Genomic DNA, 17,700 nt, shown 5'->3' with positions numbered 1-17,700 from the left:
TAATCCAAAATAGGAAACTCATTCATAGTTTGATTCTGAAGTACATTTTGATCACAGTTTTGCAATATTTTGGATGATTTTTAACTGTGGTCTACCGAATTGATTTTTGTTTTGTTTTTTTCTTCATTGTAGTAGACTGTAGCGAATGTTTAAATGTCAGTTTTTTTCCACTAACTTTTATGTGCGTGTGTGAATGTGGAGACAGACATAGGCTATTCAGGAGGACACACCCTACATAAGAGGCTTTTCTTCAAACTTCGCTCAGTCAGTCAATTGTGTTGTTTGCGTTCACTGCAAGCTCAGGGGTGAGTTTCATGCATTCAAATCTCCTTAGTGGCTAGACAAATAGTACTTTAGCCATATTATGTTTAGCAGTTCTGTTTTATTTTACTTTTAGGCAAGTATTTGCAATACTCGCATGAGTAATTTATTCGATTGCATGCAATTAACGACAGAGTTGAATGTTTTTGTCAGAGCATCTGTATTTTGGCTTTTTTTTTTTTTTTTTTTTTTTTTTACCAGCGAAATAGACTGAAACACAATGGTGTGTGCGATATTGATTAGGGTAAATGTAAGAACCATAAATGAAAGTTTTGTTCCACATCTGCAAATGTTGTGCAAGAGGTGCCGAGAGCATCATTTTACCAGTTTATTTGGGTTTAAAGAATCAAGGAGTTTATCTCACCACAGTTACCCAAGGGTGTAAACAGGGGGGGGGGGGGTTTGAAACGTTTTTATTCATGAAAACAAACCTGAACCACAACCTGGAGTCGATGTGACGCACAGGATATTCTATTTCTTACAGATGTTAAAAAAAAAAATCATCAAATGTTTGAAAATTTAAATTAAAAGAATCGATATTTTCACTCTCAGCGATGTGATGCCAAGTTCATTGTCATTTCTTCATGTAGTCACATGGGAAATCAGGTCTTACAGACTACAAGAAAACAAAAGTGCTAAATTAAATTGCCAGGATTAAATCCTCCAATATTCCTCTAAATTGCGCAACTCAGCCACAAGAATAACTTCATGAGCAAGTTGCCAGTTTACTTGTTACACCCGGTCACACATAGTATTTTGTTGGACAAAACATTGTGATATTCTTAATTTCATTTTAATGTTTATTTAACGGAGACAATACTTACAACATTAACACAAAAATGAAAAAAGGTCATAGATATAAGACGTCTAATTTCAGCTAATTTGCAGTCTTGGAACATGGTGTTCACGGACCACTGGTCATGACCAGTATCTTTAGTGCCCCCTAGTGGTAGGGACCACTGGTCCGTGCCAGACCACTGATTTGGCTATAACCCTTGCTGCGGCCAGATGTATCAGCACGCTTAATGTCATTATTTCATGTCACTGTTTAATTCAGCTCGATGCGCACAACACCCAACAGCACAATGTAGTCTACTGTCATCATAACAATAAATAGGGTACAGTGGGCTAGCCTACATGCGTATTTTCTGTTTTGATGGCGGATCTCTGGAGGGAAGGAGGCAACCCCCTGGTCATCACATAGCCCTCTTAGACGGAACATGATCCATACTGTTGCACGAGTGACCATTAGAGTCAATTTCTGACTTTCTTGTTGTTTGCACTAATGACTGTTTTCATGTTGCAGCACTTTAATTGGATTGTTTAAATAGATGATTTTTATTTTAGATATTTTAAACGGTGTATGGGTGAAGCAGCATCAAATATCTGTGAGGGGGACACAATTCAAAAATAACTCAGCATAGGCAGGGATACAGACACCAGAGTGCAATGGTGGAAACTAAGTACATTTACTATTGTGCTGTAGGTTAGTACAATTTTTAGGTACTTGTACTTGTATTTCCATTTGATACTACTGATACTTCCACTCCACTACATTTCAGAGGGAAATATTGTACATTCTGCCCGTCTACATTTATTTGACATTTTCAGTTCCTTTTTTTAACATAAAATAATATATTTAATACTCTCACTGTCATTTAAATTGTCTGCTCTTTTCTTTTAAAAATGTTATGCACTTTATCTGAACATTGCTACATAAGTGATTGTTATTGTTATTATTATTTTATTATTATTGTTATTATCATTATTATTATTATTATTATTATTATTAGTAGTAGTAGTAGTAGTAGTAGTAGCTAGAGTTATGATTCAGTACACCAACATTAAAATGTTCTTACATGTATTTGTTCATGAAAGAGATTTTCACAGTCTGAGACTATGGGACTCCCCTCAGACAAAGATTAGAGAAAGCCCCTACTCTTTCCAATGTACCCTTTTGTCAATGTGTCACTGTGACCACAACAGTCTCCTCTTTGTCCACTCTCAATCATGAAGATGCTTTGCCATAGACTGAGGCATCCATTTGGCTGACTTCCAAGTGAGACACAGTATAGGGTCAGATTAGGGGTTTGTGTGTTGCTTTGGAGCCTTGCCAACTTTGTGCAAGGGTCTTCAAAGTCTGTAACTATGGCCCTATAGACTATAACAGCACTCATGAACATGGATCGTGCAAAAGATATATATCTGGCTAAAGAAATACAGAATAGACAGTGCAGCAGTGCAAGAGGATTGAGTGATATAGTAATTGACTAATTGATTAATGATGTGTGCATACAACAGATTGAGACACCATGACTGAAGAAACAGCCAAAGGGATCCACGTTGAAGACTCGGGGAAGGACAAAGGGTCCCCAGCAAGGGAGAAGTGGGCCAATAACGCACACTTCTTGCTCTCCGTGGTGGCAGCAATCAATAGCTTTTCAAATTTGTGGAGCTTTCCATATCTGTGCTATCGGCATGGAGGAGGTGAGGGACTGGCTTTTGGGCATGTGTGTGTGTGGGGGGGCGGGGGGGGGGGGATTTGCTTGCTGAAACAAAGAATTTAGAGCTGTGGAGGTTGAGTAAAAGCATTTGCACGTGTGTAAGTGAATGTTTTCATCTGTCATTATGTGTGTATGTTGGCTAGGAGTCAGAGTTTGAGAGGGGACCCAAGCATCTTATAGTACATCTTACTCTCAAACAGAGTTAACAGGCAGTTTTATTTATGATCATCTTCATGGCTGTCTTGATTTTATCCAAGAAGTTTTTCCAAAAAGATTTGTTACTACTATAAATTTTAGCTTGATTGTCCTGGAAATCCCCAAAAGAAAATAATTCTCTCACATATTTCTATTTTCAGTTATCTTCTTCATCCCTTACTTTATGTGTCTCATCTTTGTCGGCGCTCCCATGTTCTTCCTGGAGACTGCATTGGGCCAATACACCAGTGAGGGTGTGGTCACTGCCTGGAGGAAGATTTGCCCTATGTTCGAAGGTAAAAGCGTAACTCAGAAAGATTTATGTTGAATTACACAACAATTAGTCAGATGGCATTCAGGAAAAAAACAGGTTTGCCATGTAATTCTTGTCATTATTACTGGAAATAAAATGATCACAGTAATCTTGAAAGTTCACATTAAAACAACAGTCAGGGGCCCATATGAACACTGAAAGAGGTTTTCACTGTAATCATTCCTCCTGTTAACACTGGCTTTTAAAACCCTTCAAATGTGCTTTCAATGTAAGTGATTGGGGGCCAAAATCTGACAGTGTGTCTACATAGTCATTTTGTGCAAAATGGATTTAAAAGTTTATGTAAAGCATAAATGAGGCTTCGGCTGTCTGACTTAGTGATATCAAGCAGCTTTCCGCCTGGAAACAGGGAGAGAGAGAGGTGAATGACATGCAGCAAAGGTCCCTGAAAAGATTTGAACAAGGGACACACACTTCCTTTATGTGGCACTAACCATTCGACCACCCAAGCGCTCCCCATTTATACTGTTTTTAGCATCCAATTCCCTCTTTGTGTTTCCTCAGACAGTGTTTCCCTGTTGAGCTGTGGTGGAAGTATAGTAACAAAAAGAAGGACTTTGGCACAAACAGTACAGTAACACAACATACAGTTAGTGCATTATGAAGGGATCCTCTAATGGCCAGTATTAACACAAGGAGTGATTACTGCCAGAAAAACCTAATTCAGTGTTCATTTGAGCACCAAACTATTGTTTCATCTTGCTCATAGACTATTTGACCTTCTGCCTTCTGTCAAGAGATAGTGCTTGATTAAAGCAAAGACAGCCAGAATGTGCAATAGTTTCTTCCCACAGGCCATTTGAATTACAAATATGAATTAATCACTGCTGTTTTTATGTCTGTCTTAGTTTGAGATTTAAAAAAATAAGTGTGTATGTGTATGTTGTTGTTTTATTTTTATTTAACTTTAGCACAAGGATCCCAAGTAATGCAATTTCGTTCCTCTATTATATAATTATTATATATATGGGTGGAATGGCAATAAACTTGAATGTGAAACTTGAAACTTGAAAAATTGTGAACATTAACTAACCCACTGTGTGACCACTCGTTGTTTCCTGCAGGTGTGGGGGTTGCGTCCCTAGTGGTCATGATCTATCTGAACATCTACTTCATTTTGATGTCGGCCTGGACTATTTTCTACCTGATCAGCTCTTTCATAAGCCCTCTGCCCTGGTCCACATGTAGCAACATTTGGAACACTGGTAAACCACTCTTGGGGATGAATCAACGTTGGCTCATTTAAACACAGCTGTATTTCATTAGTAGTACTCATACACCAAATCTTGGTTTCCTGTTTACTTCAGAGGAAACACAAGACACATTTTCCTTAACTTTTTCACATTTTGAAAGGCATAACATACATCTCATCTTTATCTCTCTTTTCTTTACCCTGTAGCCGAATGTCATACTCGTTATAGCATTTATGCGAACCCCCATATGTTTCATACTGAGTCCAACTGGTCATTCCTAAACAACTTCACCTCAGATGACGGCTTAGAGAATGACAGTTTCATGTAAGTTGCATCTTTATTATCAAGCTGTTACACCTTTTTCTTTCTTTGGAGACAGGTTTTCAATAGTCAAGTAATAATATCATATAATAGTAAAATATATTTTATAAAATGCATATAAAATGCAGCAGTGAGATCCTCACTGGCACTTCCATTTCTGCTCCAAGACTATGGAACAGTTTACCCCAATTACTGCCTTTTTAAAAACATGATAAAAGCACCATGTTACTTTAAAATTGCAGTTGGATCTCTAACAACTATAAAATTGTTTAAACTTCATTACATACTATGTTTATTTCTGTTTTAATTATTTAGTCATGTTCTGAATTTCTTTGTAAAGCACTTTTAAAATACATTTTACACATACTGGACCACAGCGATCACTACATCATGCTGATGTGTGTCTTTCTGTGAGATAAATAAAAAAATTATAAGGAACATGAGATTAATGTTGGCTTCCATATGTAGCAGCTCAGGGACACACCCATGCTTTTATGTGTTTAGAGCAGGAGGTGCTTATATCTGTTTCTGTAGTAAAAGATAACACACATTTAATTGCTGTCCTGGGACAGTTCAGGGGTGAAAAGTACACCAGCTAAATCTAAACATATTATGCTTTTAGTTGAATCGTGATTGAAAAGAGGGCTGTATTTTTGGCATATTAAATAATAGTCTTTTTTTAAGTTGTTATAGTATCACATCCCTTTAAATGTTATTGACCATATAATAATTTTTGATAATATCAAGAGTCATCTGTGTAATACTGGAAATAAAAGAACTGATAAATGTTTGGAGGCTAAAAAAACAAAGCTAAAATAATAGCTGATGATTGTTTAGAACTATTCTTTGATTTAGTCAGGCTAACCAGAATTGCTTTGCATCTTTCAATTTCCTTTACCTGCCTGCATTGTTTTATATTTGCAGGAATGGGACAGATGAATTGCTGACATCATCAGAAGAGGAATTCTGGATGTAAGAAACACACACACACACACACACACACTTCTTATAATGTGACAAAAAAACAGTAATGACATTAACTTCATACTCCCTGGTGTGTCTTTCTGATGGTGAAACATTCCTCAGAAATAGCTGTTAATGCTTTCCAGATAAGAGGCTATCTTTATTCTCAAGGTGTTGATTAAGTATGATGGTAATGGTAAGACCAGTGAACCAGGGCCACCCAGACACAGTAGAGACAATAAGCCAGAAAGCCACAAATTACTAATTACAGAAGCTTCCTTAAATTCCAGCTTCCTCCTACTCTTAAGATATTTCATGGGGAAATCGGCAAAGTGCAACCTCACTGCACTAGCTTCCTTCAATGAGATCAATATGTGGTCTGAACTTTAAATAAATAAAAATAAATATATATTTTTAAATTTGTTTTTATTTATTTATGTATGTTTGATCATTGTGGCACCTAACAGAGCAGCACTTTTAATTCTGTTGTATTGTTCACAATATAATGACAATAAAGACTTTGACTTGACTTGACTTAAACCAAAGCCTTCCAGAATAAGCTAAAATAGATTTTAACAGCTTAATTTATGGTCCAAATGTTCATTCTTTTTCAATGTATTTGAATTTATTTTGGCATGGGCATGTTAACAGGAATATGCATTTCAAGCCATTCTTCATATGCTGCCATGGCGTATTTAGCTTGGTTTAGTTTCAGGAGGGGAAGCTTTTGAAAAAAGAAACACAGTGCATTTGTATGCATTTCACATCTGCATCTCCATCATTCTGTGTGTTATTTGCAGAGGATGCATGTGTATATGTGTGTTTATATGTCCATTTCTTCCACAGTAAACGTGTGTTAAGAATATCAGATGACATGTCGCTGGGTGAGGTACACTGGGACCTGGCTCTGTGTCTCCTGGCTGCCTGGATAATATGTTACTTCTGCATCTGGAAGGGAATTAAATTCATGGGCATTGTAAGTACTCAGAGTGCATTACTTAATGTCAGCTGTCTTAAACTTATTTATCTTTCTCTCTATCTGTATTCACTCTTTTGTGATTTGCATAGATTTAATAAAGGGACATAAATAAGTGATGATTGTTTTTCTATGTCAGTGTGCATAAAGTTATAAACCTTAATCCCAATTTTAATTATATCAACATTATATATGTTGTTACATTTTTGGGCAATATTGCAAAAACAGATCCCTCAACACTGTAGCATTTACTATATGGCCATTACTTGTTACACAGATACATCATATTTCCCTAATACATTAATTCCTGTTAGTAAATATGCTGCCATTTCATGTCACCCAAAAAGTTACTTCAACCACTTGACAAAATCAGTTAATGCTTTGTAAATGAATCCTCCACAGTTTGCTTGGTTGCACTGTAAACAAATACAGCAATGCCCCCCTTTTAACCTTTACCCTAAAGAGTACCTACTTAATATGTGTTTGCTGCCTCCAGTGATGAATACATGTCATGTGGCAAGGAAGTGTATTTTTTAAACAACAGCATTTTAATTTTAGAGCTGCTGTAATGAATATTTCTGTATTAACAATGGATAAAATGAATATGTATAATATGTAAGGCGTTGCTTGTAGTGGAATACCCACAGACAATGGAGCATTTTGCCATATTTCAGCGCATTGTTTGGTTTTAAGGTTCACTACTTTTAATGTTTAGGTTCACTGTCAGAACTCTTATCAACAACATTTCTAACATCAGGCAGCTGTTTTCAATAAAAAAGTTATCTACTAGCTGGTAAGCATAGTGAAGCATTTAACAGCTAAATAGCCAGACATTACCCTTAAGAGTTGATGGAGACAACAACAGATCTAAATGGAGAGTAAATTAAATGGAGAGTGTGTAGTGTATGTTACAAAAGACACATGGCAAGTGGAATAACATGTTTGCATACGTGCAAATCCATAACCTGCTTGCATGCACCTGAAAAAGTTTCCAAAATAGAGATTGATTACTGGTTGTCTAATTTCTAAAAGTTTGAGAAATAAAGTCACAATGTAGATTAGAAAGCCAAAAGCAACGCTTTTCCTTGAAATTATTAGAGATGCAAAGGGAACAGTAAAAGGCTATGGAAAAGCACTGACAAACTAATTTGAACGGAAATGCCCAAATGTGATAGCATACAGCTAAAAAAAAGTAATAATAATTCTGTGTAAAAGTTGGGGTAGAATTTTCCATAAATTCACCCTCCTAACGGTTTAGTTTGTGACAGATCTGCCTTTATTATGACACTTATAAATTATACAAAAGTTGAAAAAAAACTCTGAGGCATGAAAATACATATTTTAATGTAATGATTCTTCCACATTTTTTGTATTGCATGACAAGTTGATTTAAGCCTTAAGCTTAGAATCCATGACAAAAAAACATGTCAATACTGAACCACTGTTTGTACAAGGCTAATGTTTTATGCACACCTGTGTGTTTGCAGATAGTATACTTCACTGCTACAGTCCCCTACCTGATGCTGCTCATCCTCTTCTTCCGTGGGGTGTCACTCCCAGGGTCTCACGCAGGCCTGGCATATTACCTCTGGCCTGACTTTGACAAGATCATTTCTGCAGATGTAAGTACACGCTTAGTAAACTACACACTAAGTGCCTGATTTACTAAAGGTCTGTGTGTGTTAAAACGTGTGCAAACTTAACATGTACGTTTGCCATAATGAATATGTAATATGGGGCATTTCAACCCCAGTGTGCAAAATACAGGGAGGAGAAAATGCAAATATGTTATTTAGCACATGCATTGTGATTTACCAAACCTGAAGGTAATTTTTCTGACGCTAACTGCATCTATAAATAATACCTTGAAGGGCAGGTATTAACTGGCTACACACTGCACTCTGATGACTTCTGTTACTGTAGAGAGGAGGAGACGGAGGCACAATGAAAGAATACGCACAGGATGGAGTTTTTCGACCTGTATTAATATTTTTGGAGTGGAATATTTTTGGTTTTACTAACAGCATTGACTTTGTCACAAATAATCTCCCATATGTTGTTTTTCTGGTAATATTTGTTTTTGTTATAACTCAATATATTTATTAACCTCTTCCACTAGAACCTGATCACATTTCAGTTTGTGCTTGCAGCTTTCTTCTCGTCCAAACTCTCCATTCAGACACGCAAAACCCTCATTTAAATATTGCTGTCTCAACCCTGTTGCACCTATTTTCATTTACGCAATTATTCTTAGTAGATCACCCACAAACCGCACGAAAAATGAAATGTGCAATCTATTGCACCATGTACGCAACTTAGTACCCACTATTTGGGATCTTAGAGAAATCAGGCCCTAAGTGTACAGCTGTTTTCATTACAATGTTTTGTTTCTGAAATGTCATTGTATTGTCTGGAACTCCTGCTTTCCATTACACTAATCAGTATGTGGCTCTAAGTTAAAGACATGCTAAATTAGTCAGTGCTCTGTCCTTGGCCTCCAAACCAACCTAAACATCTATCTCTTTATTTTCCCTCACCTCTCTCACTGTTAGGTTCTTTTCTGTTCTAACATGATGTCGGTGTCCTGTTATTCTTATCGTCCCTCCCCCTCCTCCTTTTCTCTGCCTTGACTCCACACTTCCGGTCCCAAGACAGAGTCTTAACAAGAAAAACAAACCAAGATGCCTTTCAGTCAAAAAAGAAAAAGTTTGTCAAAGAAATCCTCCCCCTCAAATATACAGTACAGTAACATTGCAACATCATCAGTAAAAGCAGCATAGGACACATTTTGAAGGTATTTTTCCCAATAAATCGCTGACAACATAATCATGCAGACTTCATGCAAGACCTTTACAGGTATGTACTTAAAAATTAGCACACTTTATAGCAGATCTGTTTTTCATTCAGTATAATTATTTTATTTCTAAACTAAAAAATAGGGTGAACTTTGGATTTGTTGGTAAGCTCAATGACCACATTGGCTTCAGCTGGCGAAAAGGGGTCTTTCTCCTCCCCCTACTCTGTCTTCCTCTTGACAATTCACAGCATGACTCTCAGCTTCAGGGGTCAAATATTATCACCGGAGGGTTAAGTCTTTAAACTCGTCTTGCAGGGACATCTCTTCCTCTTCCTATGCATGTATGCCTACATGCTTGTAAGACCATTTCTGGGAGTAGTGTTCCTGCATGAAAATGAAATCCAAATTTGTCAGGGCTGAAGTTAATGTTGAACATAGATCAGAAAGGAGCCCTTTGATATATTCTTTGGAGGTTGTTTCTCACACTCGTGCTTTTCCAGTCTATGCTTGAGAAACAGAACTGAGAATATTACGTGGAATAATGTTTAAAGTAGGTGAAAGCAGTTATGAGTCAGAGAGTGGGGTTATGCAATACCAGATGCTCTTAACAACATATCCAAAAACAGATGTTTCTAATGAGTCTTGCAGAGCATGAAAGTGTCTGCTTTTGCTTGATCCACAGAGGAAATCATAGCTGAGCCCTGGCATGCAACTGGGATCTGTTTAATGTATGAATGTGTCCCCTTTTTTACCATGTGTCAGTGTGCATGTGAGAATATGCATGCAGAACACCCAAGAGCATTTTAAATAAAACACAGGCTTTTAAAGGGACTCAACAGTTTCCTCTTTGTCCACTCTCAAATATGAAGATCCTTTGCCATAGACTGAACCTTCCATTTCTGACCCAAGGCTAGGAATAAGTCATCCTCAGCATGGGGCCAGACTAGGGGTTTGTATATTGTTTCGGAGTCATGCCAACTATATATTTTATTGGGCAAAAATCTTACACAAGTGTATTTAATGCTAACCAGATGCTGTCAGGAAAAAGGCCTGCAGACAGACAAGACAGACATTCAAAACCATCCACATCCACAAACTTGAATGCCCACTAATCCAAACACACATGTGGTGTACATTCTTTCACATAGTTGTGAACACAGTAACACAAAAACAAAACATGGTAACATGCAAATACTATATGCCTGCATTATGTACATGAGGACACACACTCAAACATTTGATCATTATTGGCACAAGCAAAGTTGTTGTTCATTTGAAAAAAAGGTTATTCATTTTTGGTTAATTGTTTGTCATATAATCTGGGTTATTTCAACAATGTGAATTTTCAAAGCTATATGATTCTCATATGTAGCTATGAAAAGTTAAAGCCTTGTTGTTACCTGCTGTAGGCATGGTTTGATGCAGTACGTCAAGTGATCTACTCCTACATCTTGTCTATTGGAGTACTGACTACTCTTGGAAGCTATAACAAATACAACAGCAACAGCTACAGGTGAGTGTTGCTCTCAGTGCATCATCATTACAGATTTAGAGTCATGTGCTTTTTGACTGAGGAGTCTTATCTTCTTTTATGTTGCAGGGACTGCTTTGTACTGTGCGGTCTGAACTGTGTCACCAGTATCTTTGCTGGCCTTGTTGTATTCTCAGTACTCGGATTCCTTGCTCATGACCAGAACGTAGACATACATGACGTTGTTTCGTCTGGTGAGTTAATTCCCCACTTTTCACCCCTCACCTTTATTTGACAGTTTTCACTAAACATTTCTTGTGATAAACTTAGGCATTGAAACTGTTGAAACAACAAACAGCATCCACAAGATGGCATCTTATGACCAGATACAGTTAAAAGATTTTCATTTCAAAGTTCATTTTTTCAGTCATTCAGGCCAGTGGCATTCCTACACTTACAGAAGAATGCAATGAGTACCACCTTTCACAATTTGTTATTTTATTTGATATTTTTTTCTTTGTTTATTCTAGTTATCCTCTTGACCTTATTTGCTCTTTTTAATCATGCTTTAGAAAGCATCTTGGGACAAAAGTCTGCATGAAAAGTGCTACACAAATAAAAGTTATTGAACTCAGTGTTGTTGTGTTGTCGACCTCAAAATTGCCAGACACTATTCATGTGTCAATAGTTGCATTCATTTACTTTCGACAGGTCCTGGTTTGGTTTTCATGGCCTTTCCTAAGGTTCTGTCAATGCTGCCTGGCTCGATGTTTTGGTCTGTGCTCTTCTTCCTCATGATCCTCCTCCTGGGTGTGAATGTTCAGGTATGTGATAGATGGTACACAGTAGAGCTGCAACTTTTAGTTGATTAATCGATTAGTTGATCAGCAAATTAGTCTGCAAATATGTTGAGAACAGATTGTTTTGAGTCATTATTTTTGCTAAAATCCTATGGGTTCTTTCCTCACAGTTTGTGGTTTTGGAGAGCGTGGCCACATCCATCACAGACCTGTTCCCACATCACCTGAGGAAGCCTGGAAGAAGAGAAATACTGACCCTGGTCATCGCTGTGGTCTGCTTCCTACTGGGACTGCCACTTGTTTCTCAGGTAAGGGACAGCAGATGGGGAACAGTGACAATGATAGAACTCTTGCTTACTCTTAATTTGGGTGGCTCAGGGAATAAACCCAGGCCTAGCATGACTCTCTTTAAATTCCAATTTATTGTTGCAGTAAGGTCAGCATTACATGATACTGATGAATTATACTAAATATGAATGCGTGTCATGAAGGAGTCCTGCCATAGTCTCAGGAAATTGGTCTGGACAGTAAGATATAAAGACAAAGATAGCCTTTCATTTTTCTGCCTGTGTTTTTTTTTCTGCTCATGTTTCAGGGAGGAATATTACTCTTTCACACTATTGACATGTATGGGCTCAATGAAGTAATTGTCCTCATCATTATCAGCTTTGAGTGCATTGGCATTGGCTGGGTGTATGGTAAGTCATGGACTGGCTATTATCACTGCGCTACATGATGCACACCAGCTTCTCAACACAAAAGTAATTTACTAACTTCAATTCACATTAGCTTTGTTTGAAAATTCCACAGGGCACATTATATCATATATAATATAGTGGATATACAGTATGTTTTAGATGTAACATTGATAAGATGATTGGATTTGTGCATGGTAAACAAACATCTAATCACAGATGGGTTTAGAAAAAAAACACTGTCCTATCATATTGCTACTTAAAGGAGCACTGTGTAGGATTTAGTGGTAAGGTTGCAGATTGCAACAAACTGAAAACACCCCCTTATTTCCCCCAAGCATGTAACCACAGTGGTCATGAACCTCCCTCGACTCAGTGTTTGGTTTGTCTATTTTTGGCTTGGTTTGTACATTCTGGGCTACTGTAGAAACATCCCTACAGATGACAGAAGAGGGACCCGCTCCCAGTGCAGATATGCAGTGCAGAAAGGCTTCATTTTAAGATCATGAAAACACAACTGTTCTCATTTTCAGATGATTATACTAGTTAAAACATACTTATGACTTATATTCCATTTCTGCCAAGTCCGTTCTGCTACATGCCACTAAATTCTACACACTGCATCTTTAATAAAAATCTGTAATTTGATACCACTGGATATCACAAAATGAAGGCTTCACCATCATAGTGTGTTTTCATTCAAAGACCCCATGTGTTTTGAGAGCGGTCCCTGTAAAAACAAAAACTTCTGTTACCTTTGATTGCCTAACACTTCCTGTCTATGACTTTGCAGGTGCAGACCGTTTCTTACACAACATTACAGACATGATAGGGTCCCTGCCAGTCCCAGTGCTGAAGTACTGCTGGATGTTTATCACACCGCTCATCTGTGGGGTAGGCTTCTCGCACTTCTCTCATCTCTTTTACTTAATTCATCAACTTTGTGTTTCTTTCCTGTGTTCCCCTTTCCTTCACACTATTCATTATTTTCTTGATATTTGCCCTGAACACAGATCCTACGCTGCCCTTCATCACCCCTCTTCTTTTCTTTCTCTTGATTCCATCTCTCCTGGGCTTTCATCTCTGCTGAGTGTTTCAGATAGTTCATTTTGCCACATCAGTAATTATGCATGAGCTCACATATAAAAGGAGGGATGCTGTCTTTACCTGAAAATGTGGACTCATCTGTTTTTAAACACACTTCACTTCAGGCATGATCAGTAGAAGAGCAGAAAGTACAGTAGACACTCTAATTTGGATGTGGAGTCCATTCAAGCAATTAAAGGAGCATACTGGTGTCTAAATCACACAAATCACACACAGTTACAGTAAAGGACATATAACTGCTGACCATTTACAAAGACCTACAATACAGTTTATGATGGAAGAATGTATGTTTTTACTTTACAGTGCTGGATTATGTCATCATGGTTAGAGTGGTATATAAATGTTTGATAATAGCTGAAAGTGTAAATAGTTTTAGCATAACACTGCTCTAGATGTTATTTTTACATTGGAAAAATGTGTAATGTGAAATTCTTTGCTTAAAGTGACGAACCCACAGAGAATTACCATCCAACTTTTTAGTTCCTCTCAGCTCTACAGAGCATTGTAGCAACTTTCAGCTCATTGTTTTGGATCTACTGCCAGAAACTTGACTGTTTTGGTTTACTCTCAACGGTCTCAACATTCTTATCAATCGAATTTCCAGCTCTAACAAACAGTGTCAAACTGCTGATAACTAGTGCTAGAAACTAGCAAAACACATATTTCCTTTTCTTGGTTGAGATTAAAACAGAACTGAAAGAAGAGTGAATATTACACTGAAAGGTCACCAGTTGGCTGGAAACATGACAAATAATTCCTAATATAGCTTTGTGTCTTCTACACATGTAAATAGGCATCTGTTAGCAAAAATGTTTGCCATATCATTGCTTATGGTGATAATATATCAGTGTTGTGTTTACAGGTTGTTGTGCTGCTGACAAGTGGCCAAGTGATTTGTCACAGATATTTAGATTTTTTGTTCACATATAGATAGGATGATTCCTCTTCTGTCAACAACATCACTAAAAGTAAAGCTTTTTAACTTGTCCATTTCATGTTCCCTAGATCACTCTGGTATTTAGAACATCATTCCCACCCATATTGGAGGTGTATGGCTATGAGGCCGGTGAGGGGAGTTATATTTTGGGCAGGCTACTCGTCGTTACTCCACTGATATTCATCCCAATTTTCATGTTGGTCTCACTGCATAGGGTGAGTGAATTTGAAAGTTGTATTTTGTCATTTTCAAATATAGATATATTTTCTCATTACTTACTATGATACTGTGATGTCTGTATAACTGAGTTTTACTTAAATTTCCTTCCAAACAATCAGAATTTGCAAACTATGTCTACACCATCCAGTGACCTGCGTCAGGCTTGGGCACACAAGCCAGTGCTCACACTGTGTAAGAGCGTAATCTTCAAGGCTCAGGTGCAGCCAAGCAGCACCATGGCTGAAAGAAACGAGAAGATGATGATGGAGGAACCCATTGGAGTTTGACTGTAATTGATTTATAGATCTTGCAGCAAATTATGTTTCTTAGCATCATTGCAATATACGCCAAAAACAATTATTTGAATCATATACAATGTTTTATTCATATGTACACTTTTCACAAGTATTCAGGGAGGTCATTTTAGGATTGTTTTTTTTTTTAACCTATGTACATTTTTAAACCTTTTTATATTACCTTTAAAAAAAAAGAAGAAGAAAAATGTAAAAGTCCCACATAATGTACAAACTCAAACTATGACATTAACAGGGTAGTGATTCCTGGTCATTTATTACATTTGTTTTATCTGCAATTTAAATGGTATTAGCTGTTTATTAAATGTATAATTACAGACAAAACTGAATGTGCCCATGAACTTCAGTGTCATACATCATGAATATTAAACATATTACCTTGTGTAAACAATGGCGATACATCTCATTAAAAGTATCAATGTATTAAATGTCATAGTGCAGTGTTTCTCTTTTGATTCTATCCATATTGATTTCTGACCAGATAAACATTCGATACAAGTTCAGAGTGCTCAACCTGCCTTTTCTTCATCAATTCCAACTGATCACATTGTTCCTATTGTGTAACATTATTAAGAAAAAATCTTCATGTCTGCGTCTTCCTATTTCCTTTTTGTTATATACCAAACACAAACTTATAGACAGCCATGGAACCACAAACCGACTGTGTGTATGTGTCATGTCCCAGCGTATGTGTGATAGGTGGACATGAACTTGTTCCATCATAATGCCAAGCTCAACCATCTGTGTAATTCAAACTGGCATTCAATTAACAGACAGTTCCACCCAGCCTCCCACCTCCCCTCCCCTTCAGTCGCCTCCGCCCTGCCCCTGACAACACAGAATGACCCTCACGATCCTGAAAAAATCTGGCCTTGAAAGCCAAAGGGCCCACTATTGGGTTGACCGGGTCAAAAAAAGAAAAAAGAAATCAACAACAGGAAACTATCTGAAGGCCATTGGCAATTTGATGTTCTTCAAGTGATGGAGAACAACAGTAGGTATATGTCAGGTCATGCCACTATTTTATATATCGATGGCTCTGCTTGTATTAGGAGCTGCAATTTGCCTGAGGGTAGTTATAGAACAATAGGTTTACAAGTGACACTTCCTTTTTTCCCATGTTCCCATTTGTAATTAGAGTATCTGCCAATCAGCCTTTACATAACCAGTCACTAACCAGCTGCAGTGGACACATAAGAACCAGTGTTACTGTTATGGAAAACCTCAACCATTGGCATGGGTACCAACAATTTATCAGATCGACATAAATATGCAAATACAGAATGCAACACCGAGGACAAAATTAGGCCAGTAGGATGTTAACAGCTGACATAGCAAGACAATAGGTCTGTTGGCAGGTTCACTTTCTCCTTTATTTTATTTTTATTTTTTCATTTTGGAGCATTGTCATACCAATACCCTAGAGTTGGTTTTGTGGCCTCATAAAAATGTTTACTCCGAACAATTTAGTATTGACCGTCCATTAAATTGACAAAGACAAGACACAGATTAAGTGAATAATGGTGAAAACTGAAGCAGCAGACACTGAAATATTGTGACTCCTAATGTGGGTAAGGGTACAAAAACACTGGATCCTAGATTTCCCATAATGTAACTTGATAATCTCTAACTGATTCAGAGCATACTATAATGTCACATTTAATACATTCTGCTGCATTATTAGTTTATTTCACTAATGAGCTGGGATCTTCCCAAATTTATCTCTGTATATTCCCTTGCCTCATTCTGTTTCATAAAAGGCAAAATGAAAGATGTCAACTCTTCTGGAGACAAAATTAATATATGAAAAATCAACCTGAAAAAAATGTAGATGGTATTTTAAGACAGGAGAGACATTGCTTCTATGAAGGAAAATATTGGAGGAAGAATACTGAGTGTGAATTCATGTTTGGCTGTTGTAAATAGGAAACCACAAGTAAAAAAAACAAACACCACACATAGTGTATACTTTGGGATGGCTACAGAACTGATGGCTACAGAACTGATATTTATAGTACAAAATTGCCTCCTGAGAAGTTGTTTTTTGTTCTGAGCTGATTGTTTCCAGCGAATGACATTGTCGGCTTGACATTGCATCACTTGGTGTTGCAGTGACTGTCGGTACCTGTCCATTTATTTTCATCAGTGTCTAATGATGCCTCTGATTGTTTGCTGTACTCAGCAACAATTCCCGCCGGACAGGAGGCGAGAAAAGTGAAAATGAATACATCAAACGTGCCTGACCTTATCGTTCAGTAGACCATTTGATAAAAATCATGAAGCAGTCCCCTGATGAAGGTAACACTAAATGCATTACGGTAACAAATTACAAAAAAGTTCGATTGCTTTTCTTTGAGCTTTTATGGTGATAGTGCCTTGATGTAATTTATGTTTGGGTATATTAAGGACAATGACTTTGCATATAACAAGGTCACAAGGATTTGAGACACTTGCAATGATAAGACATGACTCAGGGATAATGGAATGAAATGGTGAATGAGGCTGTTGATGGATCTCCAGGGAGGAATAGCACATTCTGCAGCAATGCCAATG

The 17,700-nt window shown here is 37.3% G+C and overlaps 1 protein-coding gene across 1 annotated transcript; it reads left to right on the top strand.

Annotated features, from left to right (window-relative positions):
- Positions 1-278: 278 nt before the first annotated feature.
- Positions 279-15,569, top strand: LOC128353379 (sodium- and chloride-dependent betaine transporter-like). The gene is made up of 17 exons (XM_053314068.1): positions 279-305; positions 1,669-1,807; positions 2,623-2,808; positions 3,182-3,316; positions 4,419-4,559; positions 4,754-4,871; positions 5,793-5,840; positions 6,678-6,807; positions 8,295-8,429; positions 11,014-11,117; positions 11,205-11,329; positions 11,787-11,899; positions 12,046-12,183; positions 12,471-12,573; positions 13,364-13,464; positions 14,683-14,829; positions 14,953-15,569. Exons 3-17 carry the CDS (start codon positions 2,634-2,636, stop codon positions 15,118-15,120), a joined length of 1,881 nt encoding a protein of 626 aa, XP_053170043.1. The 5' UTR covers positions 279-305; positions 1,669-1,807; positions 2,623-2,633; the 3' UTR covers positions 15,121-15,569.
- The last annotated feature ends 2,131 nt before the right edge of the window (positions 15,570-17,700 follow it).

Source organism: Scomber japonicus, chromosome 23 (genome assembly GCF_027409825.1).
Source record: "Scomber japonicus isolate fScoJap1 chromosome 23, fScoJap1.pri, whole genome shotgun sequence".
NCBI classification, from domain to species: domain Eukaryota; kingdom Metazoa; phylum Chordata; class Actinopteri; order Scombriformes; family Scombridae; genus Scomber; species Scomber japonicus.
Note: the sequence above shows the minus strand (reverse complement) of the source record. Positions and strands in the feature narration are given on the sequence as shown.